The following is a 26,705-nucleotide window of genomic DNA, read 5'->3' on the forward strand; positions in this document are numbered from 1 at the left end:
CGCATGCGCAGTTCACTTTCGCGTCAAACTCAATATGGCGAACCAGGAAGATTCAGCATGTGAAATCCCTCTGAAACGTCCTAGACTTGACGGGACTGATGGGGATGGTCCACCTAGTCAAGATGGAACCTTGGTAGATACTTGTGAAAATAAAGACACAGCTACGCCTGACAAACTTGGAGGGCCGATTGTAGGCACAGGTAAAATGACATCTCAAGCTTATTCTTATGCTGAAGAATTAGTCAGTTCTGTCACAAAAATATCTAAAAAAGAGTATATCATGATTACTGGTGTTACATAATGATCGCTTGGACATCCAACCACTTTCTCTCAGAAGGATACTGTAGATGTGCATGCCCTTTCACTGGTGTGAATGTAGACTTTGAACTGCCACTCTTTTGATTGATAGAGAAACTTCAGATTTTCAAAATAAACTTTCAGTGAACGTTATGAACAGAATTCAAATTTCACATTTTAGCTCAACTCAAGTACCTAAAGCGAATCTAATTGTTAATATACTTAATGGTACTGTTTTTAGAAAATTATTTTACAATCACTCTTCATATTTTAAAGATTGATGTTTTGTATATAATATGCATCACTGCATGCAAGTTTAATTGTTTGAAATGCATATTCTGTTTACAACCGATAACTGATTTCTTTATAGATAGAATTAATCTACATGCTGATTTGAAGAGAGTCCTCGATAAAACTTGTTAAAGGAGTGACTTCCACTACCTTGTTTGTTAACTTTCTTGTCACTGGAATGATGTCACCTGTTTCGAACACCTGATTGCTGGGTTTAGAGAGTTGTCAAAACTTTACCTGGAGGTCAGCAATAACCCAGTTTAACTTTTGATCTCCAACAATCTTTGGTTGGTATTTAATGTAATCCTGACACTTTGGTTTTATTCAGCATGTTCAGTATGAAACAATTGTTTGTTTCAGAAGTTAAAATGCTAATTGTCAATATTTGACAGTAGGACAGCACAGTAAACCATCATAACCACAGTATACTACAATATGCTTTTCAAATGATATGCATTGCAATAATTTTTCTGTAAATATATTACAAGTTTGTTATTACTTGTATTGTACCTGTTGTAACCATGGTAACCTTACATCTACACAGACATTTATTCACAAATGATGTTTCCCATCCAAACTGATTGAAAAAACAGCAGAAATGCTTAAGTGATTATTAACTCACATCATTATCTCCCCTGTGTACATGACAAGAAAATGGCAATGACGGACCATGCTGGTTTTGACATCCTTGCAATAAAATCTGCATATAGTGTCAATTGCTGCCAAACACTTTATATCCTAATATATCACAATATGTATCACAATATTGCAATACTATGTTTTTGCCAATACACAACCCTGTTTGGCAGTGTTTAATATTAGGCTTAAAAGACAAGGGATCAACATGATCAATGGCCATGACTCTAATGTTAAAATGGTCCTTGAGGTTTGTTCCTATAGTATTTGAATCTAGGGACCCCCTGAATTTTTAACCAATATATTTACAGTTATGACAGCAACCCCTTCAATTTTCATGTTTATGCATAATTTTGAACATTGTCCAGGCATTTTATTTCAGGCTGCTATCATCATGGTTATATTGCTGAAATATTTTTAAAAAAGAAACAAACATGGTTTGTCAGCTCCATACTTGTGCTTGCAGGTTTCTGAGTATGCATATGTTTGAACTCTTTTCTTTTTATTTGTAGCATGTTCATATCCATCAGCCCGAGCACCATCAGAAATGACGGAGACAGACTCCATGAAAGTGAATGATGGTTCCTCATCAGAAGAGGTATATTTCATGTAAAATTCTGAGTGTAGCATTAGAAATTGGCACTAGTCCTGAAGTTCTTACCAAACTGCCCAATAGTTAAGGTATCCAAAGGACTATTAGAAATTTGTCCTTTTCAATGGTTTTACTATATGTTATCATCTTAAGGACAATTGGACTAAAACTGTTTGTTTCCACTCTACCACTGGAGAGTCATGTCTTTACATCATTGTTATTGTTATATATCATTGTTTATGTAGTTCAAGAGGGGGCACGGGTGACCCAGTCGTCTTAGGCGCTGCAATTCGCTGTGCAGAGTTGCGTCCCTTGGGCACGCCAGAAGCCTATGATTGTGGGTACAAATCCCGGTGAGCCCTGATTATGTTTCTAGGTTTGTCAGCACCATACCCATGCTCTTGGGTTTCACCGAGGTGGTAAACGTCTAAGACCTGCATCCCTTGGGACTTTCCTCCCACATGAAGCTGACATGCCGTGATATGACTGGAATACTGTTAAAAGCGGCGTTAATCGCAACTCACTCACTGTAGTTCAAGAAAAGCAGATTGCATTCATTGATTAGGCCACAGAACATATAATGCTTGTTTCGGGACATTATTATGTCAACTTAAATAATATGTTGAAATTACATGGTTAATTAATTTTGTTGAGTTAAATGGTTAATTGATATTGAGTTAATCATGTTAATGTTTCCCTGTATCCATTTGTCATGTCCATTCTAAACATGCTAAATAGCATCTAATCATTCTAAAATCTATCACATGTCTATAGCATTGTAATTGTATATACATGTATAGAAAGTATCTTTGCATTGCAATAATTTGTGCCTTTGTCATGATTGTGTGATAAAATACAGGGCTCGATTTAGCTGTGTAAAACATGCACCAGTGAAACCTATTATTGAAAAATGCAACCAATAATTATGTCTACATGCACCTAGTGCATGTATAAAAAGTCTGGTCTTACTGTAATACTTGTCTGATCTTTGAACCTACTCAATACATCGAAGCTATATTTACCATACAACATCATGTCATCACTAAGTCCTGTGTTTTGTGTTATTCCTTACACATGGCACAGTCATCAGAGACCTGAGATTTTATTTATTTAGCCTTGTTTAAGCTCCAGTTTCATCTTTGATCAATTTATGGGACTAGGATGCAACTTGGTTTAGTCAGGTGCAACAAAGTTTTAATGTAACATGTGTAAACATGTCCCTGGTGCAAGTTAAATCAAGTTCCTTAAATCAAGCCCTGAAATATGTTGACAAACAATTATACATTTTTGTAAGGAAGGGTATGTTTGTGTTTTGTTGTGTAACTTCTTTGGTATAAGGTATACGTCAAATATTATTCTCTGATGTATATTCTCTGAAGGTTTCTTAAGCATTTCAACTTGTACTCAAGTCTTGAACAATGACAACCAATAAAACACAAAGAACATGTTAGTACATGTGTTTACTTTGTCTGCTTTAATTAATGAGAGTTTGTACTGTGTATTTTAAAAGATAGATTCTTTTTCCAGGTTGATATAACGACAGGTGAAAATTCTGACAATTCTGACAACTTGAGTGACTTGTCAGGGATGAGCGAAGATGCCTGGAAACCCATTGCAGGTAGAAATATTCTCAAACAACTGTTTGACAGAGCTATGATTAATTTGAAGACTTAGAAAGAAGAAAGATGAGAGGCAGTAAGAGTATGTGTACGTCTTAGAGTCTAAATAGAATCATATTTTTATGTGATATTTGAGCATGATGAAGTGCTTATGTCATTGTTGAAATATTTCAAATTGCATCATGAATTCAAAATCATAAATTTCGGTGTTTACAATTTAATTTACTTACAATTCTTTAGTCTTATATTGGAATTGAAAATGATTGTTGATATGCGAGATGGGGATGCTGTTTTTGGGTTTTATCTTGCTGTGGAGAGTTGCATCCCTTTGCCATGCCAGGATGCGCATGTTGTTGGTTGACACCTTAGATTTGTCAGTTATCATCCTTGGTCTGTCAGCACCATCCTTTTTTTTTCACCAAACTGTGTGTCATTAGCACCAAGCCAGATTATATTGAGCTGATAATAAGCTTCCCTTTGAAGTTAAACTGATCACTCTGTTCTGTATTTTAAGCAGGCCCGCTTTCCTGGGTACAGCGGCAGATGACTGAAGGCCAGAATCCCAGGGACATCCTTAGGGAGTTGGTTACGGCTGATGCAGTTATCTCCCCTGATTTGGATGACTTCACGTTGTGGCAGATTATCATAAATCTGATGTCAGAGCCACCTAAACGCAAGAAACTACACAACATCAATACTCTGGACGATGTGCTGGAGCTGATGAGAACATGCAAAAAGATAATGGTTCTCACTGGCGCAGGAGTAAGTTTGGACAATTAATAGTGTTTTCGATAACCACTGCTCGCATGCAGATACAATGATACAGAGTTTAGTCACACACAATATATTATATCCTATACAGATAATAGTTAAGAATGATCAGGTGCCATCTTGTTACCGTCTCATGATTTCGAGCCACTCCATTATAGTCAAGTCACATGACATTACAGGCATGAAGTTTACAAACTGCAGCCGGTACATCGTCGGTGTATACATGTGTTCTGATGAAAAATGATTAAAATGTGCATAAGTGAAAATGTAAGTTTTGAGGTATGTTTTCATTTTATTTAAATATCTTTCCTTGTGTATAGCTTCAATCGCAACATAACTTCAGTGGCAAGTGGCGAACACTTTGATGTCTTCAGTGGACTTTGAAGTGTATACTTGATTATTTCATTGTGATGGGGTCCAGTGTTCTGCTAAGAAATGGAAATAAGTGGGGACCGGGACCCCTTTAACACAAGAACATGGGGTCATTTTTGAAAAAGTTTTGGGCCACACTCTGAGAGATCCTAAAAAATCCTTAAAATCTGATATGCAGGTTTATATTGATGCAGAATCCCTGTCTCTGGAAGGTAACATGAGCAATATATGGCATGTTTCCCATTGCTTCTTTCTCAGATGTAATGACAGTATTGCTGCAACAATGTCCAATGTCATATATTTAGTCTCAACAGCTTGTTTGTGATCATCGTTAGAATGTCTCTTCAAGGAACTCGTTCCAAAATGATAATTTAGCTTTGTCATTGAATTAGATTTTACATGATTTATGCAAGGCTGACATGTTACAGTATTTCTTTCTGAGTTACGTTGAAACCATTTGTAGTCGCGAAGCCAGGTTCATTGAAAATTTCTACATTTCTCAGTCTGTCACTGTCAGGTATGTGCTCCATGCGAAACTTTGTGTGTTTTGCTAACGTTACCTGTGGTTGGTGATTCTGCTGTACCGCGGTCATTCAAAGCAGAGACATCTTTGGTAGTATCCGAGGATGGTTTGGGCTGTGTAGACGACAGAGAGAAATTTAAAATTGATTTATCTCAGAACATTTTTCCGACTGTCAAATTTTGCTGTTGGGCCATGTTTTATTAGTTATGGTAAAGTACCAATGAAAATTGTCCACATGACTACTATTGTAGTCACAAATGTGTTCGCTTGATTCTGATCGGACTGTTTGAAACTTTCAGCCGATTTTAGGTGCAGATAGCCAAATGAGACATGAAAAAGAGGAAGCTGTGCAAGTGATGTAAAATATATTTGAGACAGTCAGTGGCCCCCCTTAATTATATGAAATGAATCTAGCGGCATGAATGCCCCTGTTGTCCCACTGAGCGTAAATATAATGCAGAGCGTAAATATAATGCACCAATGAAAAAATTATTGCGGGAATCTTGTGAGGCTGCAGCTTCGGCAGAACACTGGTGGTCACATATTGTTTAGGGGCTTGAAAATAGTTGAGGCTCGAAAACGTGTGACATGGGGATATATTACCAAGAATCCTCAGGACTGGCAAAAAGATAGCTCAAGATAATCTCTGACTATTGCAAACAATAACATTTTGGTAAAATGCAGTAATGCTAATGGTCGATGTTAGACTAGAGTAGAGTGTTAAACTAGAGTAGATTGTTAAACTTGAAGGTTGACTGGTAGTACCAGGTCTTTGACTCTCAAAATGAATCCCCTGGTACAGACACTCAACTGGCACTTTCAGCTGAACATTCTAAACGCGCTCAAATCCAATGGGGATTCAAACCCAATCCATTACAAGAGAAGAGTTTGACCACCAGCTAGGCTACCCTACTTGCCACACATACACACAACCCTATCCAGTATAGCATGTCTCCATTTAATATGCTCTCTCGTTACCTTAAGAACAGCTTCCTCCAGTATGTTGATGAAGAAGGATTGTTCTAGGTCTCCGTCTCCTGCGGTATTCCTGATTTCCGATCTCGGAATGGTATCTATGCACGGTTGGCAGTCGACTTCCCTGACCTTCCCGATCCACAAGCCATGTTTGATATCAGATACTTCCAAAACGACCCACGGCCATTCTTCAAATTTGCAAAAGTGAGTAATTGTCTATTTGATTGCATGAAGATTTATCAGTATAAAGCGATGGAGACCCTCATTCTCTTCTTTGCATTGATTTGAAGATTTTGAAGCCATGTCAATCTACCCTCTTATTTGTACAATTTTCTAATTATCCAGAGGGATTTGGGGTTATCTTGTTTGCTCATTATGCAAAGACCCAGGATCAGAACTTGACATTGATCCAATGTCAGAAACTCTCTGACTACCCTGTCCTGTACTCCAGTACCCACACAATCGACTTTTCTCTTTTTTTTAATTGGCATCACTGAAGTCAATATGAACTGTTTCTCAGTGTTGCAGTGTTGTTGAAGTCAAGATGTGAGTTATCTCCCCTGTTACTTACGTCCTTCTATACCTGACACATGTTCAGACCTATTTACAGACCTGTGGACCCGTGAAGATTCCGGGGTAGAAGAGGTCTTCAGCAACCGATACTTGCCGTAAAAGGTGACTATGCTTGTCGTAAAAGGCGACTTACGGGATCGGGTGGTCAGGCTCACTGACTTGGTTGATGCATGTCATCAATCCCAATTGCGTTGATCGATGCTCATGATATTAATCACTGGATTGTCGGGTCCAGACTTGATTATTTACAGACCGCCGTCATATAGCTTGAATATAGCTGAGTGCGGCGTTAAACAACAAACCAACCAACCAACAGACCGGTCCTAGCTGGAATATTGCTCAATATAAGATAGCTGTGCGATAAATCCCAAAGAATAATAGAGAACGAAGCGTGGTTTATTTCACGATTAAACACGATTCTATTGTGACATTTCTGGAGATTCGAACATGCACTCGCAAATTGATGACGTTGTAAATTGGACGACGTTATTTTTGAGAGGGAAGTGTCTTGTGAGTTGTTCCCCATAGATGAAACTGGACAGCGCAGATGAACGTAATGGCCGAATGTTTGCACCAAAAAGAGAGATATGACAATCGGTATTGGGAGAAAAGGTACAGATAATCAATGTGAAAATTGTGAGAATATGCGGGAAAGACCAAATTTACCCCCTTACCCCGACCCCCGTTTTTAAATTGGACTTGTCCGAAATTGCCACGGTCAGCAATGGTCAGATTCTATTCAGGGAATCATCATAATTTAAATACGGGTATATTTTCAAAGCATGTACTTTTTGCTAACATCCTTAAAGAGGCTGTACGTAATGTTGAATAAACATATACGAAATAAACAACTCCCACTCATCGTTTATTTCTTAAATCAATTGCTAATATCAAAACAGCATGAAACCATCCTGAATAGCTTTCACCATGTCACACTGATAATTACGGAATTGATCAATTGTTATTGTTAAACACTGGTATGCCATTTGTATTTGCAGGAAATCTACCCAGGTCAGTTTGAGCCATCTCGATGTCACAAGTTTATTCAGTTGATTGAGGAACATGGCAAGTTACTGAGAAACTACACACAGAACATTGATACCCTGGAGCAAGTAGCAGGCATCAGGAATGTCATACAGTGCCATGGTAAGCAACCACACGAACATCTCACATATATTACTTTTCTTGTGTAGTCCTGTAGATGTCCCATGTGAATGTGGTGATGGGTCCAAATCCAGATGCATCCTGATTAAGATCAGACATACTGTTCACTATGGCCTGAAACACAATCTCACTATAACCATGATTACTATTTGTCATATGTTACTTTCAACATGTTCTAGAAGCGCCAGAATAGGTCTTTGGTAACCCAGACTTACTAGCAGCCGCATAACATGGTGATTGGGTGGTGTCACTGTAAAATAGGTTCTCGCTGCCATTCACATGTAGACCGCCTCTGTGGACACACACACACACACGCACCTCACTATTAAAGTACAATATTGAATGCAACATGAAACCCTGTGTCACTTCACCTCAACAGCAACCCGTGAAGATGCCCATGATATCAATCACTGGATTGTCTGGTCCAGACTCGATTATTTACCCACCACCGTCAGACAGCTGGAACATTGCCGAGTGCGACATTAAACAACAAACAAATAAACAAATACCATTCATATGTATTCTGTGGTGATTGGGGGTAAAAGTTAGTGCCTTGTACTAGTAACCTAACCTATACTACCTGGTTTGAAAGAAAATGTCTGCCACTGACCTTTAACTCAACTGATTGTTAATAGCTTGTTATTTTATTTCAACTACACCATCTACACACATGTTGCTACCATTGATATAAACATGATGCCCGAAGAAAAACTGGTTGTAACCATTGCTGCACTGAATTGTAACTGTCAGCTCTGAGTACATGGTGTAGCAGAACCTATAACATAGCTTTCAGTGGCCTGAAATAACACTTTGTATTCTATCCCATGAAGGTCTTCAGCAACCCAGGTTTGCTGTAAAAGGCAACTATGCTTCTCGTAGGAGGCGACTAACAAATCGGGTGGTCAGGCTTGGTTGATGCATGTCAATGATGACAATTGCCTGAATCGATGTTCATGATGTCAATCACCGTTTGTCTGGTCCAGACTTGATTATCAACAGACCGCTGTCATATAGCTGGAATATTGCTGAGTGTGGTTTAAACAACAAACAGACAAACACAACTTTGTATTCTGTTAACTAAAGGAAAGCCTCCGTCTACCTGTAGAGTGGAAGGTTGTGGGTTCGATCCCTGGCCATGTCATACCAAAAGACGTTAAAAGATAGTGCTCAGCATTGAGGGGCTAAAACATTGAGTGTCTGAGTGGGGTATTGATGTTAAACTGTAGCATATTATCTCGGTGGGCTAGCACTATGAAGTCGGCATTAGTCTGGACTATTACAAGTAGGCGCACACACACTCACACACGTGCATGCACATCACGATAATGATCTTGAATGCAATGTTAGACCCCATTTAACCTCACTTCTCACCTGTTGACGAAAGTCACCATGGTGATGACTGGATATATGATATGGTTATGTAACCTCGGGGTTATAGTGTTCACTGGATTTGAGTTCCAACATGGTTACAATGTGTGAAGCCAATTTGTGGTGTCCCCTGCCATGACATTGCTGGAATATTGGTGTAAAACCATACCCACTCACTCCTTCACCCACTCACTGACTATATATTTGTAGGTTCTTTTGCTGGTGCTACGTGTATGGTGTGCCGACACAAAGTTACTGCCGAGGATGTTAAGGAAGACATCTTTAATCAGGTAAACATTGAACCAGTGCTTGAACTTAAGTTGAATGGTCTTTTGTCATGAGCCCAGTAGTAACAGTTTCAGATTTGGGGGTCTCCAGAAGATAGTGTGGCACCAAATCTCAAGGACGCTCCTATATTTCAAACACTATTGACTTGATTGTTGTTTTACAGTAAAAGATTTTCCCAACTTTTGAGGCATGCTGTTCCTTGTGTCCTTAAGTCCTGTCGGAAACGCTAGAAAACTGCTTTTTGCCTGTTTAAAAAAAGATATAATTTGCTATTGTTTTTGAAATATCGAGTGACTACTGATCGCCCTACCTTTGCTTTGAAGTATTTCAGTCACAAGGAGTCCTATCAACAAAGACAAATTCAAATAAAAACAGGAATTTCACATCTTTTCTAAGTCCAGTAATTACAGTCTGAAACGGACTGTAGAAATATGCGCACATGACTCCGTTATAATGATAATAATGTAGTCTTCATAAAACATCTAATCCACTCACCAGAATTATTTTGAGAAAGTTCTAGATGTACATCTTCTAAAACGACAAAGTGTTGCTGCGTTTTATTTTGTTAACATTGTTCCCATGATGCATGTTACATTACACTTGCATAGCCATAACCATCGTACACGATATGGAGTCTGTACTGGGAAATGCATACAAGTTCTTTACACTTTAGAGAGATAGAGAGAAACCATTTATTAATTTGATACAGGGTGATTAGGCGTATGGTGTACAAGCTTTATGAGCAGAAGGTAACCCTGACTGGTAGTAGATTTGGGAGGAATTAAAGATACAATTAATGTTTCCCGGACTGCACTAACAATTGCTCTCCAAGAGATGGGATTTCGATACACTGCGCGTGACGATGACCGAGCGCTTTTCAGGGGAAAATATTCCATCCTGTCTGTGAGGTCAAATTATCTCCGAACCAGTCATTACTATCACAGTCAGGGCGTCCAGATAATTTACCTTGATGAATCATTCCACTGACTACATGTGGCTATCAGCAGATGGACAAAAAGCACCATAGACCATCAGGTAAAGGTAATCGTGTCATTGTTTTGCATGCTGCAGCCCATGATATGGGGCTTATTGGTGGATGTGTGCTAGTTTTCGAGGCGAAAAAGAAAACTGGTGATTTTCATAAGGAAATTATAGGAGGTGATGTGTTCATAGACTGGTTGGAACCTCAGCCATTGCCCTTTTTAAACAACCCCAGTGTTGTTGTCATGGATAACGCCAGTTAATATAATGTCCAGGAATCAGATTCTGTCGCCCAAACCATGAGTAGTCCGAAGACAATACAGGAATATATGACATTGTCGATTTCAGACCATATGATATACGAAAGTTCAACTCATGGAGAAAATTTTGCTGAATAACAAACCAGAAAAGTACAAGACATATGTGCTAGCAGCACAACACGGTTGCGTTGTCTTACGTACGCCAGTCAGACATTGTGAGCTCAACCCTGTTGTGTCTATCTTGGCTAAGTGTAACGGGTTCGTGGCAAGACATAACATAACATTCAAAAATACAGATTCATATACGTCATCAGTGGAGATAAATGCTACCTCAAGAAACCATCTGTAGAACAACAAATAATTTCTAGATTCCAAAACCGCAACCTTCCAATACTCATCCCATTTCATAGCTCTTAACTAGTCCATCATGTTTCCAAGCAAATAGAATGCAGTAGATATCCTAAATTGCTACCCTATCAACACATGTCAATTAAGTACAATATTTTGAGACCACCCCCAACTCGGTGACATTTGCACCTGGGAGAATGCACGGGATGGTGTGAGGTCATCATCTCGGGACAGGTGTTAGGTAATTACCTCAGGTTAAAGGCCATTTCATACATGTATGACAACACACAAATATTTTCTAAGTTTATCATCATTTTACCTGTAAAAGTTCATTTTAAGGGTAATCACAATGTCAGTTAGGATAGGCTAGATTATGTCAATTCACGTTATTTTGATATATGCTTTTGTTATAGTCCTATGACTCGTATTTATTTCATGAAGCCAGAAGAGCAGTTTTCTAGCATTTCCGACCTACAATTTGCTATGGAGAGTTATGTCCCTTAGGCATGCCATGATTCTGTGATTCAGTTTAAATTCCAGATTCACCCTGATTCATCTTCCCGAGGCAAGGGAGTTAACTGTCGATTGCCGAATGTGTAAAGCATGTGTACTGCCAACTTGGCGTCTACAGATATTTTCCAAATCCTTTCATGTTTCTAATCAAGGTGCTCACATCATTTGATGCACATCGTGAAGTAACCCCTGTCTTGACTGGGCGCCATCATTTTGTTTGAAGCAAATGCAAGTGATATGAGAGGCGGCATCAGATTGGTCAATAGGAGGGACATAGAAGGGTCATAACCTATTCACAAATCCCAATCTTGTAAAATTCTGTTTGGTCTTATAATATGAGAAACACCAAACTCAACTGAAAATGATCCTATGAGTCAAGTTGAGGCTTGAGGCTAGATATTCAAATGTTTTGGCACAGATTGTACCTACATCCATTTCTCACACACGTGCCAGATAACAGTTACATAAATTAAGTTCTCAGAGAATGAAAACCAAGTTTGTGTGATCTTCTCCACAGATAATCCCCCGCTGTCCAGTGTGTCCAATGGACTCTTCTATGTCCATATTGAAACCAGACATTGTATTTTTTGGTGAGAGTCTCCCTGATGAGTTTCATCGTCAGATGGCGGAAGACAAAGACGAGTGTGATCTTCTCATTGTCATTGGCTCCTCCCTCAAAGTCAGGCCTGTTGCTCTCATTCCAAGTAAGTCTCTTCATTAAAGCCCCCATGTTTGAGTAAAAGTCAAGTGACTTTATGATGTTGAACATTGCCCATTTTTGACAACTCCTCTGTAACTAAACACTCTACAAAGTGGAAACTTATGAATGATCCCAGCTATGGTGTCTCTTAAAATGCTTAAGACTTCTGATCTGATAATCAGCCGCCATCAGATCTTTATCTTCTTTCTTTACATGATGAAATACCATATTCGAAGTAATAAGCGCCCAGGGCGCTCTCAAAATTAGAAATAGGGGCTCTTATTAGAATATAATTTTGGTGAGAGAAAAAACAGAGTTGAAAGATTGTAAATTTCGTGGTTTATGCTGACAGCCTGAAATGATACAAAAGAAAAGTCTTATACACAACTGATATATTTTCCAGAAATTAATTGCCCATAATTAAGGGTGCATATAACACACAAGTGCGTATTATACACGAATTAATAAGTCTTGTGTACATTGATCAGTCGGAAGGGGTGATTATTGGGATTGTTCACTAGCCAATATATGTAAAATAGTGGGCGCTTATTAGAGCGGGGCGCTTATTATGTTGAATACGGTACACCATATTCATAGTCCATTGTTAATATACAAGGATGACTTGATTGATATGTTTTAAAATATATATATATATATATATATATATTTCCCTTCTTACATTGTTTTATAAATTTTGATGAAAATCGAATAAACAATTATTATGGCCTTAACTCCACTGCATATTAATCCTTTTCAGATTCCCTCCCATCCAGTGTACCTCAAGTCCTCATCAACCGGGAACCGTTGTCTCACATGAACTTTGATGTAGAGTTGCTCGGAGACTGTGACTGTATTATCAGTGAACTCTGCAAGCGGCTGGGGCCAGGCTGGTCCAACCTTGCAGACAAGACGCCACCCCTCATACAGATCCGGCGAACAGAGCTGGCCACGCCCCCCTCTCTCAGTGCTGTCATGTCAGGGGTGGATCTCACTCAGGACACATGTGAGAAGGACACTGATAGTGCCGTGACATCTGAAAACACAATCCTACAACAATCAAGTCCATGTTTGTCAAACAATGCTGGTGTTGATAGTGTTACGACTGATGTTAAAACATCGGTTGTTGCGGATGTTAATTCTGCTGTTGTTGCAGACGATGAAACGGTTGTAACTGATGTTAAGACGTTGATTGTTGCTGATGGTAAAACATCGTCTGTTACACAGGTTAGAACATTGAATGCTGCTGATGTTAAAACGTTGGTTGTTGCGGATGTTAATTCGTCTGTTGTTGCAGACATTGATAAGGTTGCAACTGAAGTTAAGGCATTGATTGCTGCTGATGGTAAAACGTCGTCTGTTTCAGAGGTCAGTACATTGAATGCTACTGATGTTAAAACAGTGGTTCTTGCAGATGTTAATACTTCTGATATTCTGGATGTTGATACATCGGTTGTTACCGATGTTAAACCACCAGTTGCTGCTTATGTTCAGACATCTGTTGCTGAATCTGACTCTAACAGTTTTGCAAGAGATTCCTTGGAAGTGTCTCATAAAAGTAACACTATTGAAATTTGTAAGGACGCTAGTGCGAAGGCTGAATCAGAGGTTACCGTGACTAGAAATGAGAGTGTATTAACGGAACAAACACAAACACAAACCGAATCGGGCGGGAGAGTTATCTCCCCTAGCAAGGCTCACATAGATATTGTGACAGGGGAGGAAGCAACAGTGACTGAGGAGGACAAAGAGCTGTATGGAGCTTTGGACACATCTTTGCAGGAGATGCAGAAAATGTGGTACATCCATGAGAGAGAAAGTGTTGCCAAGAGGCTGCAAGGTAATTAGAGGTCTCGAGCAAATAAATATGTGCTTAAACCGAGTGAACTAACAGTCATGTCATTAAGAACAACATATTTATGTTTGTTTGTTGTTTAACACTGCACTCAGCAATATTCCAGCTTTATGACGGCGGTCTGGAAATAATCGAGTCTGGACCAGACAATCCAGAGATTGACATTATGAACATTGATCCACGTAATTGAGATATGATGACATGTATCAACCAAATCAGCGAGCCTGACCACCCCATCCTGTTATCGCCTTTTATGACCAGCTTAGTCACCCAGGATCTTCACGGGTCAGCATGATGAGTACTGAATTAACTAGACTAAAATGACCACAGTGGGGACTCCTAGTTAAAATAGTTTCCCAGCAACCTATGCTTACTGTAAGAGGTGACTTAATGGATTGGCAGATTGCAGGTCTCTGTACATGCTGTAGCCTGATGGTGTGGATCGATGCTCATAATATCAGTCGCTGGATTTGCAATCATGTAGCTGGCATTTTGCTGAATGTGGTGTTAAACATTAAACAGAAAAAACTATCAATGTTGGACATGCTGAATGTATGACAAGACAAGACCAGTTTTTGTTATGTGTGTGGCCTTGAATTTCTTGCCTTGTCTTGATGTATGCATGGTATAAGTGTTCTTATATATGATAACTGACCATATTGAAACAGTTTCTTTTGCAACTGTGTTTGATTTAAGTGATTTTGGGACAGATCAGATCCACAAAAATGCCATGAAAGGCGATGTGGATTAGGTTGCAATATTCACTACCATGACTACGGAGTACAGATAATGATAATCAGCAGTAATGTGGCTAGTGTGTCGGATGGCTGTTATTGGTGCTTACACTGGCTCTGATACAGCTGATACACTGCTGATTTCAATATCCAGTTGCTTCTTTCTCCATTCCTGTTTATTATGTCCTCCCAGAATGGAGGGAGACATATTGTTTTTGGCACGGTTCCCGTCGAAGTCGAAGTCGGCGTCGGGGTCGGCGTCGGCGTTCCCACCGTTTCCGGACCATAACTCAGAAACCGTTTAATATTTTTTCGCGAAACTTTGTATACACATTAACCCAGCACTGAAGTGGTGCCTTTTGCTATTTAGAGATTTTTGACATTTTTATTTTTTCTCGTTTCCTTGGAGATAAGTTGAACATAGACTCTGAATGTGGGTAAGCTTGGTTTCCTGACCATAACTCAGAAACCGTTTAATATTTTTTGCGAAACTTTGTATACACATTAACCCAGCACTGAAGTGGTGCCTTTTGCTATTTAGAGATTTTTGACATTTTTATTTGTTCTCGTTTCCATGGAGATAAGTTGAACATAGGCTCTGAATGGGGGTAAGCTTTGTTTCCTGACCATAACTCAGAAACCGTTTAATATTTTTTCGCGAAACTTTGTATACACATTAACCCAGCACTGAAGTGGTGCCCATTAGTTGTTTGAAATTTCTAGGAGTTCTATTTTTGTCTCTGTTATATAGTAATGGAGGGTGGGAATGAAGAGATGGGGTTTAACGTGAAGTAAACGAATGAATGGGGGTTAGGGGAGTGGGGGGAGACATATGTTTTACGAGTATAAACACTTTCTAGTTGTTAATGCCACAGCTATGTGACGGCAGTCTGTATATAATAGAGTCTGGATCAGACAATTGATGTAATGAGCATCGATCTACACAATTGAGATACAATGACATGCATCAGCCTGACAACCATTATGACAAGCATGAGTTGCTGAAGACCACTTCTAACCTGGATCTTAACACCTGTGTGTGATCTGGCATATTTTTGTGTGATCGTACAAAAACATTGTGCACATGCTATCAACCACAGGTTCACCTGGACTTGGCTTTCCATGGTTTTAGGGCAGTCAATTTTTGTTTTTCTCTCATTTACTCATCGACTGGTTCACAGTCCAGGGCATTGTTCCACAAGCGATTTAAAAAAAAAAATAATTTAAATTTTTTTTTTTTAAATTTTTTTATTTATTTATTTTTATTTTTAATAATTTTCTTTTACTTATATGATCATAACTCCCATACTTTAAAATAGACTTACAAGAGTCATAGTGCTAAAATCACTTTGTGGAACGGGGCCCTGATATAGCTCTTGTATTTCCAGATGACCAGTTCCTGTTCCTGCCGCCCTGTCGGTATGTGTTCCACGGGGCTGAGGTCATGTCTATTGAAGAAGAATCGGAGGAGAGCGACCAAGACTCCCTGGTGTCGGAGTCCCGTGACCTGCACACGAGTCAGTGTGGGGAGGACACCGTGGAAGGGGAGAATGGCAAGCCCCATCCACACACCACCTCTGGGAACACCGAGACCACAACAGACATTAAACTGTTTGAGACAACCGGCATCACGGATGTTGGGAAAGAGGCTTGTACATAAGTGACCATCATGCTGACTTTCTTTGCTCTCACTCTAAACCACATACATCAAGATTTCATATACGATGTACTTGTTTTCCGTTTGTCATAGGACGTTTGAGTCATCATTCAGAACCAAAGATCACACAAAACTGCCAAAACATTTTTTATTTACAGACATTCTCAGTAACTGCAGGTATATTTATAAGTATTACTCTTATGATTTTAAGTCAAATGTCGCATAAGGTTTGCACCTTAGATTTGACAAGTTAGTCAATTTTGCTTACATATCAGCGAGTAGGTGATTATTCTGTGCTGCCACGAGCAGGTTGAAGGACTATCATAGAACAGAGAATACAGAGTAAACAAGAAACACCTACACACTAAAGAGATATCAATGATTTAAGATAGAAGTAGTGCTGAAGTCGGACTTGTCAAGTCATTGTATAATTATGTATGTACCAGGCGGATAAGTAACATTGCTTATCCCTGTATATATTTGGTGGAGGCACACTAGGTGATATGGAAACCCTTAGTTAACAACAAAAATTCTGTGACATTTCATATATTTATGCAAGGAAAGTGTTGTGGATAAAAGAGTAGTCAGACCCACTTTGTGTCAGTTATATCCCTTTGCTTTTTTGAATTTTGTAAGAACTTTGACTCCTAATGGCCATGTTGGCAGGGCTGTTCTTGTGCCAGCAGGGTTTGACTGTGCCAGATCAGCTTCCTATCTTATGCCATGTATTTTTCTTCAAAAGGAAATAGATTGATTAAGCATCACTGTCTGTTATGATGCAGATTGTTGAGGAAATCCCTGACCTGAAGTTATATTTGTTGGAGGGAGTATGCTCCATCATTTAATGGCCATTTTCAGCCTTGATCTGCACGAAAAAAGTAATGTGTGAAATTTTAAACAGTGTCTCTGTGTAATTAACAAGTTATACATTAACTGCCTGATCGATATACATCATACAACTTGAATTTGCAGACAAAGTAAACAATGTTTATGACTAGAATTCAGGGGTGGCGATTGACTTGGACAAATTTCCAATTTAAACACCTTACAGATGATGAAAGAGCTCTATTCTTGATGTAACATTCATGTATGATAGTTTTAGCACTTGAAACAATGCCAGCTAAACCTACGACATGTAAATTATGTGAATTATTTTTTTAGGAAGGATAGCAGCAACGAAGAGAGGTGAAACATCACTGCTAATGTCTGCTGCTTTACATTTTATGAGGTTTAGCAGCTAGTGGTGGCCAAAGTTATTCAGAGAATATGTCTTAGTTTCACCCATGCATTAATTACAAAATCTAGAATTAGGCAGAAAATTGGCACCAGACATCAGGTCCACCTCTAAGACTGAAAGTGGTGATATAATGGAAGGACATGGGTCATGTTTATAGGGCAGCAGCAGTGCCGTAGCCAGCCGGGGGGTGGCAGGGAGGGCAGTTGCCCCCCTAGATTTTTTTTATAGAAAACGGTTTTATTTGAATCAAGTTGGGGACAAGTGATACTTGTACAAATATTTGCACCCCCTGTCAAAAAAAGTTAACTATGACCTTGAGCAGCTATGAGACTCGGTAGACTTAACACTACTTACACCAGAGTTCCCCTTAGGCATTTCTGTTTTTATCAAAAACGTAAAAATTAAGTCAGAGTCTGTTCAAACATTGTTGTGAATAACAAGCAAGGAGAACAACGGAAGACGTTGGAATGTTCACTCTGTACAAAGAATAACCTTGTCACGATGTGGTGGAAATATTGTTGACGGTATGTTAAAGTTTAACTTACTAACAAAGAGTAACCAAGTTCCTCTGCTTCTCTGGGACTCCTGGAGCTGAACCATAATTTACATGGAATTGAAAGGGGAAGCAACTCTTTGACGTGTTATAAATGATCCCGCTCCAAGCAGCACATTGCTTTTCCTGTTTTTGTTAAGTCTCAGCTACCAACAGACGTTTTTGAGGCGACTGTTAAACAGTTTTTATATATCTAATTCTATTCTTATTTCAACTGTGGACCCTATGGTTATAAAGATTCTGTAAACCTAGTAATTGAGAAGCCGAATTAAGTAGGAACTCAAAAGGTTTTTTGAAGCAGCTGATGAACTTGAACCTAGTAGTATGGCTCTATTGCAGAATAGAATATGTTAGCTACCTCATAAGTTATATATTTGTTTTCATGATCATGATGATCATTATTGTAACATATAAGTATATAATAATATAATGTATTGTATGTATTCTAATGGGTTATATGTTTCATATTGAAGCCATATTTACCCAACATTTTCACACAGTAAATAAAACACTGAATATGCAACGATGTTTGAATATATAGCTTAACCTACTTAATGGAATGTAGCAATTGGGATGAAAGTGTATGATATAATCCATTTCAAGATGTAAGATAAAATCTGTGTCATTATACTCCCATATCGATTATTTCAGGGATATTTCAACCCAGACATGGAAGTTAGTTGTGTACTCTTTCTCAGAATGATTAAATCTGCCAATATCAACCCTGAAATGAGACAGGTCATTGGTTACAGGGGTGATGGGCCGATTGGATTGATCTTAGGACTGAATCTTATTTTGTTGACACACCACATGCACTCTTCCCTCCCCTTGGGGCGGTCGGGTAGCCTAGTGGTTAAAGCGTTCGCTCGTCAAGTCGAAGAGGCGGGTTAGATTCCTGACATGGGTACAATGTGTGAAGGCCATTTCTGGTGTTCCCCGCCATGATATTGCTGGAATATTGCTAAAAGCAGCGTAAAACCTCAGGGTCCGGATTAGAATAGGTCTTCAGCAACCCATGCTTGTTGTAAAAGGCGACTATGCTTGTCATATGAGTAGATCAATGCTCATGATGTCATTTACTGGATTGTCTGGTCCAGATTCAATGATTTACAGACCGCCGTCACATAGCTGGAATATTGCTGAGTGCGGTGTTAAACAAAGTAAATGCTATTAACATGAAGTCATTCATCATATGCTCATCGTCTTGAATTTCAAAGTGATTATATTGTCTCCATCTTCTCACATGCTTGTGTAAAACTTTGTAACCAGCATCTTAAATGGCATTTACACAATGGTCATAACATACATGCTGTGTTGGTATCTTCTGCGACATATTTTGGACTGGTCCTTGACCCTTCTTGTGAAGGGGAGTGGGGTAGCCTAGTGGTTAAAGCGTTTGCACGTCATGCTAAAGGCCTGTGTTTGATTACCCAAATATTTGAAGAGCATTTCTTTTGTCTCTCACTGTGACATGGGTGGGAATTTGTTCAAAGCGACATAAGACGATGATACGATAAGAATATATATGGCAACATTGTGTTATCAATCAGTAAGATATCCAGGTGGAATTTCTTGGACGTTATGGTTTTCTTTATATTAAAGAAGTAACTTGGATTCATCATCCACATTTGAACAGCATCTGTTACTTTGTATATTATGTCTTCTCTTATAGTTTGTCGAACTTTAGGTGGCCCAGTGGGCTGCTGCATGTCAGTAGGGAGAGTTTGCCATGCCGGGTTCAACTGGGCCTGGTTCGAATCCTAGTTTTTGTTGCTTTGTTTGTTAGCATTACTGGTATACCCGTACTGATGGGGGTCACAATTGTGGGGAACATATGGTGGCACTGGTGGTCCGGTCGTCCTCAGCACAATTCACTGTGCAGAGTTACGTCCCTTAGGCACGTCAGAAACTTATGATTGTTGGTTTAAATCCCAGATTCGCCCTGATTTTGGTTCAAGGTTTGTCAGGACCATTAATGATCTCGTGGGTTTCACCAAGGTGATAAACGTTTCAGACCTGCATCACTTTGGGCTCGCCTCCCACAATAAGTTTACATGCTGTTCATATTTGTAACTGAAATAGCGATGTTGCACTTATTCCCTCATTGTTCACCTCTGTACATAATTATTACCAATACCCTAATTATCCTCTGACATTTAATCATAACCATTTCTATATTGTGGAATGTGTTTTGTTCCAAAGATAACTTCCTTGTTTACGCCTTCAAAGATCATGTTGTTACATCTTCTGAAAGCTTAACAAGATTGGAAAACATTACTTCTCAGGTACTTTTCAACAATAATGTTTATAATAGGCAATCTTGTCCTATCTTCTGGGCTGCTAGCCTGCTACAGCAAACTTTAAACGTCTTGATTCATGTAGAAACTTGTGGCTGACATTTGTAAATGTGTCAATTGTAAAATGTTTTACTGAAAGATCAGGACATGCTTACCCCCTTTTGCGAACACCTGGTGTCATCACTGATTTTCAGTGATCCATTTATATAATTTTCACCACTATTTTGCCTTTTACACCCAATGGAATCTGTTTGGGCAGATGATTGTGACTGATTGTTCTCCATCATTGACGTATTATCACCAAATCTAATTAATTCTTCAAGTTTTTGCCACAAATTTTATTTTCATGTTTTATGGATTATTTTCATCAATATGCCAAGTGCAGGAGACAAAACTGAAAGAATTAATTAATGAGAGTTCAGTATATTACAAGTCACAGCATTTGGATTTTTTTAACTTTTCCAAAATTTAGTTGAAAAACAAGAAACTAAATATGTCTGACATTTTCAATATTAGAAATTAGAAAAATCACAATTGTTAAATTTGTAAGGACTTGAAGACATCATGCAGTTGTGGGTTGGTGGAGTAGCCAAGTGGTTAAAGTGTTTGCTTGTCTTGCTGAAGACCCTGTTTGATTCTTCACATGGAGACAGGTTCTCTGTTGTTGATGTCTTTGTATTATTTCAATACTCCATCATTTATGGAAGGAATGCCTTGTCATTATTCTGATCAAATTTATTGTGTCTTCAAACATGTTAAAATGACATTAACCTTTGACAATAGGAATTTGTTTTATGCAAATTGACCCTGTGTATCCATCCTCTTTGTCTTGTTGAAGTTTGTTGTGTGTCTAAATCATTCCAAGTCTCCGTTGGCAGCCTGGCTATCTCCCTTGGATTTCCATCTCTTGTAGTTACAGCAACACCTGATTTTAGACAGAAAAATTACCTACAAACAAAAATTATGAATGAAGAATATTTTGTTTTTTGAGTAATTTTCCCTGATACAGATCTGGGGTTTCACAGCACCATAAGGGACCGGTCATTTATTACAGGGATGGGTGGGTCAGGGGATTTTGATGCTGAAAATAGTGACCCTCCCCTAATGCTTTCATAGTTTTGGATGTCCATGTCCTTGTACATTTTTTTCATGACCCTCCCTGAAAATGCAAAAGTATTTTTTTGATGACCCTCCACAAATATGTGTATTATTTTTTATGACCCTCCCCTAAAGACTCATAGCTTTTGGTGACCCTTCCCTGATTCCCTCTGACTCATCCCCTCCTTTAATAAATGACCTGTCCCTAACGATTTTCATCTCTGTCCTAAAAGTGGTAAAATCACAAAGAGCATCACTTGGGGCTTTCCTCACTCATTAACATAACATCTTGTTATATATATGTATATACAGTTCAGAGGTTTAACTAAACTCACTCAAAGCATTGATTAATTCTGATTAAGATCTGTTTTGTACCCATTATGATGTAAGAATTCCTGATAAATTCCTTTAATGTAAAAACTAATGGTTTCTGGTTTCTTCAAATCATATAATTTCAGTGTAAAGTGAATCATTTTGGGGCGCAATCTCATGTTCCTGTTAGATAGGTTCGATCAATGTTTCTGTTGAATCTGTTATTTTATGTATACTTACTTACATGTTATGTTATTATGGTTACATACTGGAAACGCTAACCAGAATTATGGCATCATTAATTAAATAGTTATGCTTGTAAGAGGTGACTAAAGGGATCAGGTGGTCAAGCTCAGTGATTTGGTTGATTACATGTCATCGCATCTCAATTGTGAGGATTCATGATTTGAATCACTGGGTTGCCTAACCCAGGCTCGATTATTTACAGTCTGCCAACATCTAATATTGCTGAGTGCAGCATCAAAAATCAAACAAACAAAACAACAATGTAACCATAGTGCCAAAAGGTTCGTAGTCTCAAGTGAATTGATATTTTTGACCACAGAAATAGTGCAAGATCTAGATGATGGAAAATTCTTACTATTTTTCTGATCTATTAGTCACTGTCGATGGGTTGAAAACTGCTAATGCAGCACTAGACTAACCTCACTCGCGCTCTATGATGATGTAATCCTTGTGTAGTCTGTTATCAGCCCCATGTGTCCTTTTGAATTTCAACACCCAAGTGACTGGTGTATAATAGCTGAGATCTTGATCCTGCTGTCTTGGTATCTTGCCTGTATATTTTCAACATTTTATCATATCAAATAAATGTCTATATATTCTGTTATTCCTACCCATTGTCAAGTCCATGTGTCATGGTTTTGAAAATAGTTGTAATTTTCAAACCTCCCTCACTGATTGATTAAAACAAAGCCAAACAATGCAAGTCTATGGACAAAACAAAAATGGCATTCGATTTTCTTGAAAAATCACAATATTATGTACTGAATTCTGTTTGTAATACAATAGTGTTAGTTTTTGTTTGATTCATGTAAAGAAATAGAATCAGTGCCATTGTCTGTCTTCTCTGTCTTTGAAATGTGATAGAAGTATGTGTTATATGAGTGGAAGTGGTCCTTTTGCTGTTCTCCCTTAAGGCACGGGTTGCGCAGTTATCTAAGGTGCTGTGGGGGCACGGGTGGCCCAGTCGTCTAAGGCGCCACGATTCGCTGTGCAGAGTTGTGGCCCTTGGGCACACCAGAAACCCATGATTGTGGGTTCGAATCCTGGTTCACCCCAATTGTTTTTAGGTTTGTCAGCACCATACCCGTGCTCTTGGGTTTCATCAAAGTGGTAAACGTCTGAGACCTGCATCACTTTGGGCTTTCCTCCCACATTAAGCTGACACGCCGCGATATAACTGGAATACTGTTAAAAGCGGCGTTAAACCCAACTCACTCTAAGGTGCTGCAATTTGATGTTCGAGTTGCATCCCTTTGGTGTGCCAGAAACCTAAGATCATGGGTTCGAATGTGCACCCTGATTGTTTCTAGGTATGTCAGTACCATGCTCGTGGGTTTCACCAAAGTGGTAAACGTCTCCGACCTGGATCACTTTAGGCTTTCATTTCACACAAGCTATTGAACTGAAATGCTATTCAAAGCTGTGTTGAACCAAACTCAATTACCTCCCTTGATTGTGTTATCATATCTTGAAAAGAATGACACGTCAGTCACTGATCGGTCATAGTGCTTTTATTGCTTACAAGTATTTAATATATAGTCTGTATCCTGAGTGCGGATGTATGATATATAGTCAGGAAGATTTATTTTCATACATATTTATGTGTTGTAATTCTGATATGCATTTATCAGTGACATGTTTGACTTGCATGTTCCCAGGTAATTCACATCTGTGCAGAATCGGTCTCCCCATCAACTGTATTATAGTGTATGTGTATCTCACAATCCTGAATGTCACATTAACTGGGGACGTGTTTCCTCATCACACTGTCACTGAGCTCCAGGTAAAGTGAACACCTGGCTTACCTGAATATTCACATATTTTCAAGTAAGCTCAGATTGTTCTTAGCCTACCTAATATTCTCACTTTTTTTGTAAGCCTTAACATTTGAAATATTCACTTGATACTATGGTAATGTGGATTATGGATAAATTCAGTTTGTTTTGACCATTTCTGAATATTCACATACTATAAAGGTAGGGCTAATCTTTTTATGACTAGCTTTATGGATTTTTACAGGAAAAAAAATTAGTAGGTGGGGGGAAAAAGCAATTCAATTATTTTTTTAGTTTTCTCCTACACTAAATGTTGGGTGGTGTAAAAAAAATAAATATGGTTTAATGTGGGAGGGGAGCCTGCAACACAGCTGTTGCTTTAAGCAATACAGACCTGACGAATCTAGTGTTGTGCATCTATGCATTGCAACTATATCAGGAACAACAACAATCTTTATTTTGACTCCCGTATTTAATATATTTCAACTTCAGTCGGTCCTTGTTTCGAAAATATTTTTGGGTGCAATATGCTTCCAGTTTATTGGTGGGATGAAAAAAGGAGCAAATTCTGTTATATTTCTTTCCATTTTAACAAAAAAGTATGGCCTTAAGTGCATTTCAGGTAAGCTAGATATACCTTTCTCATAAGTATTTTAGGTAAGCAGGAATTGTTATTTGTTGCATATTCACTCCATACTTGAATACATGTGCATTATCTGGCGAGCACTCTGTTTATAGCTTTCTTGTACTTTCCTGTACTTGATTATGTGATTTTTAGGTAAGAATTATCTGTTAAGCAGCTGATAAGCCATACATTACCTTTAAGCCTGATCTACCTGAATTCTGAAACCCGTCTCAGATTATGAACATTTTCAAGTTGTACACTTCTCCAAGCAGCTAAGAAGCCTGCACTAAATTGGGTAAGCTTTAGCCTACCTTAATATTGCTAATGTGCATTTCAGGTAAGCATAGTTTGTACTGAGCCCATCTGAATATTCACATAAGTTAAAAGTAAGTGTGAGTAAGTTAAGCACTGGTAATCACTGTTTCTTCGTTGCTTACCTGATTATGTGCAATATTAAATCAGTACCAGTACATTCTACCAAGAAGCCTTCACTGCATGTGTACATACAGGAGTATTTGCACAATGCATTAATAAATTGTTTTCAGCTTTGGGTACCTGAGTTGTCAGCATATTTTTAGAGCATATATTACTGTACTTGTTCATTTATACAAGAAGTTCGTGCCAAAAACAGATATATTCCATTATAACCGAGAATGGTCACTCTTGCAAAAACACATGATTCCTCTTTGTAAACTGTTCCTATCTGGGACAGTAACTGTGCCCCAGGTGACTTGTGTACATAGCAATAAGTTATGAAACATTTGTATACATAGGGCATAATTTCCTTTGCCTGTAAAGACTCATTGTATATAGCGCATATATCACATCATCAAGATATTCATATTTTCAAACTGAATCTTTCTAGTTTTTCACATGATGTACTTTTATTATGAGTGAGTTATACTCAACAAACTGAGTATTGTTGGGTTTTTTATTGACATGTTTGATAACAAACAAGTGTTGTGTTCAAATAAAAACTTTCAACAATATCGCCACTATTGTTTATCTTGCTGACAGAATCAAACAATCTCTCTTTTGTTTGTTTGTTGTTTAACGTCACACTCGACAATATTCCAGCAATTTGACGGCGGTCTGTTGATAATGGAGTCGGACCACACAATCCAGTGATTGAAATAAGCACTGATTCACGCAATTAGGATACGATGACATGCATCAACCAAGTCAGCAAGCCTGACCACCCGATCCTGTTACTCGCCCCTTACCACAAGCATAGTCACCTTTTACAGCAAGCATGGGTTGCTGAAGACCTATTCTACCCCGGATCTTCACGGGTATCATGGGTACTGGACCAGGGAAACCATTGTTGATGGTACACTGACATAATGTCAGCCAGATCACACACACACACATTGTAACCATTGTCCAGGGACCAATTCTTCCAAGAACCCTACTGGTCTTCTTTGTAGAAGAAATATACTTGTATACTTGTCAGCAAGAGATCCGAGAAACTGACTGGGTGGCTACTATGGAGCCCTATTGGCGTTGTCCTGCAGTTTCATTGTTTACCTGGGTGTTTAGCTCATGCCTGAATGCTTACCAATACATAACATTCAGCAACCGTTGGACAGAAAGATGGACAGAAAAACACTATGACCGCTGAAAAAAGGCAATATGATCTTTGGGACAACTGTGTGACTAAATATAGTTTCTAGCTTGGAGACTCCCTACGCTGGTAGCTGTATATACAAAGTTTAAGAACGAAAAGTTCACATTGTGGGCACATCCAGGATACATGCCAGTAATAATGGCTGAATGTTCAGAATAGCAGCACATTAGCGGATAATGTCTGTTTGTTTATTTGTTGTTTAACGCAGCACTCGGCAATATTCCAGCTATATGACGGCGGTCTATAAATAATCGAGTCTGGACCAGACAATCCAGTGCTTAATATCATGAGCATCGTTCCACGCAATTGGGATCGATGACATGCATCAACCAAGTCAGCGAGCCTGACCATCCGATCCCGTCAGTCGCCTTTTACGGCAAGCATTGGGTGCTGAAGACCTATTCCACCACGGATCTTCACG

General features: G+C 38.7%; 1 protein-coding gene across 1 annotated transcript; it reads left to right on the forward strand.

The window, feature by feature from the left end:
* The first annotated feature begins 34 nt into the window (after nucleotides 1-34).
* LOC139468273 (NAD-dependent protein deacetylase sirtuin-1-like) lies at nucleotides 35-25,584 on the forward strand. The gene is made up of 10 exons (XM_071250130.1): nucleotides 35-200; nucleotides 1,737-1,822; nucleotides 3,344-3,434; nucleotides 3,950-4,197; nucleotides 6,128-6,280; nucleotides 7,648-7,795; nucleotides 9,392-9,471; nucleotides 12,089-12,275; nucleotides 13,029-14,108; nucleotides 16,246-25,584. The coding sequence occupies exons 1-10, from the start codon at nucleotides 35-37 to the stop codon at nucleotides 16,515-16,517; spliced, it is 2,511 nt and encodes an 836-aa protein (XP_071106231.1). The 3' UTR covers nucleotides 16,518-25,584.
* The last annotated feature ends 1,121 nt before the right edge of the window (nucleotides 25,585-26,705 follow it).

Source organism: Haliotis cracherodii, unplaced genomic scaffold (assembly GCF_022045235.1).
Source record: "Haliotis cracherodii isolate W230 unplaced genomic scaffold, xgHalCrac1.p SCAF_2, whole genome shotgun sequence".
Lineage (NCBI taxonomy): Eukaryota > Metazoa > Mollusca > Gastropoda > Lepetellida > Haliotidae > Haliotis > Haliotis cracherodii.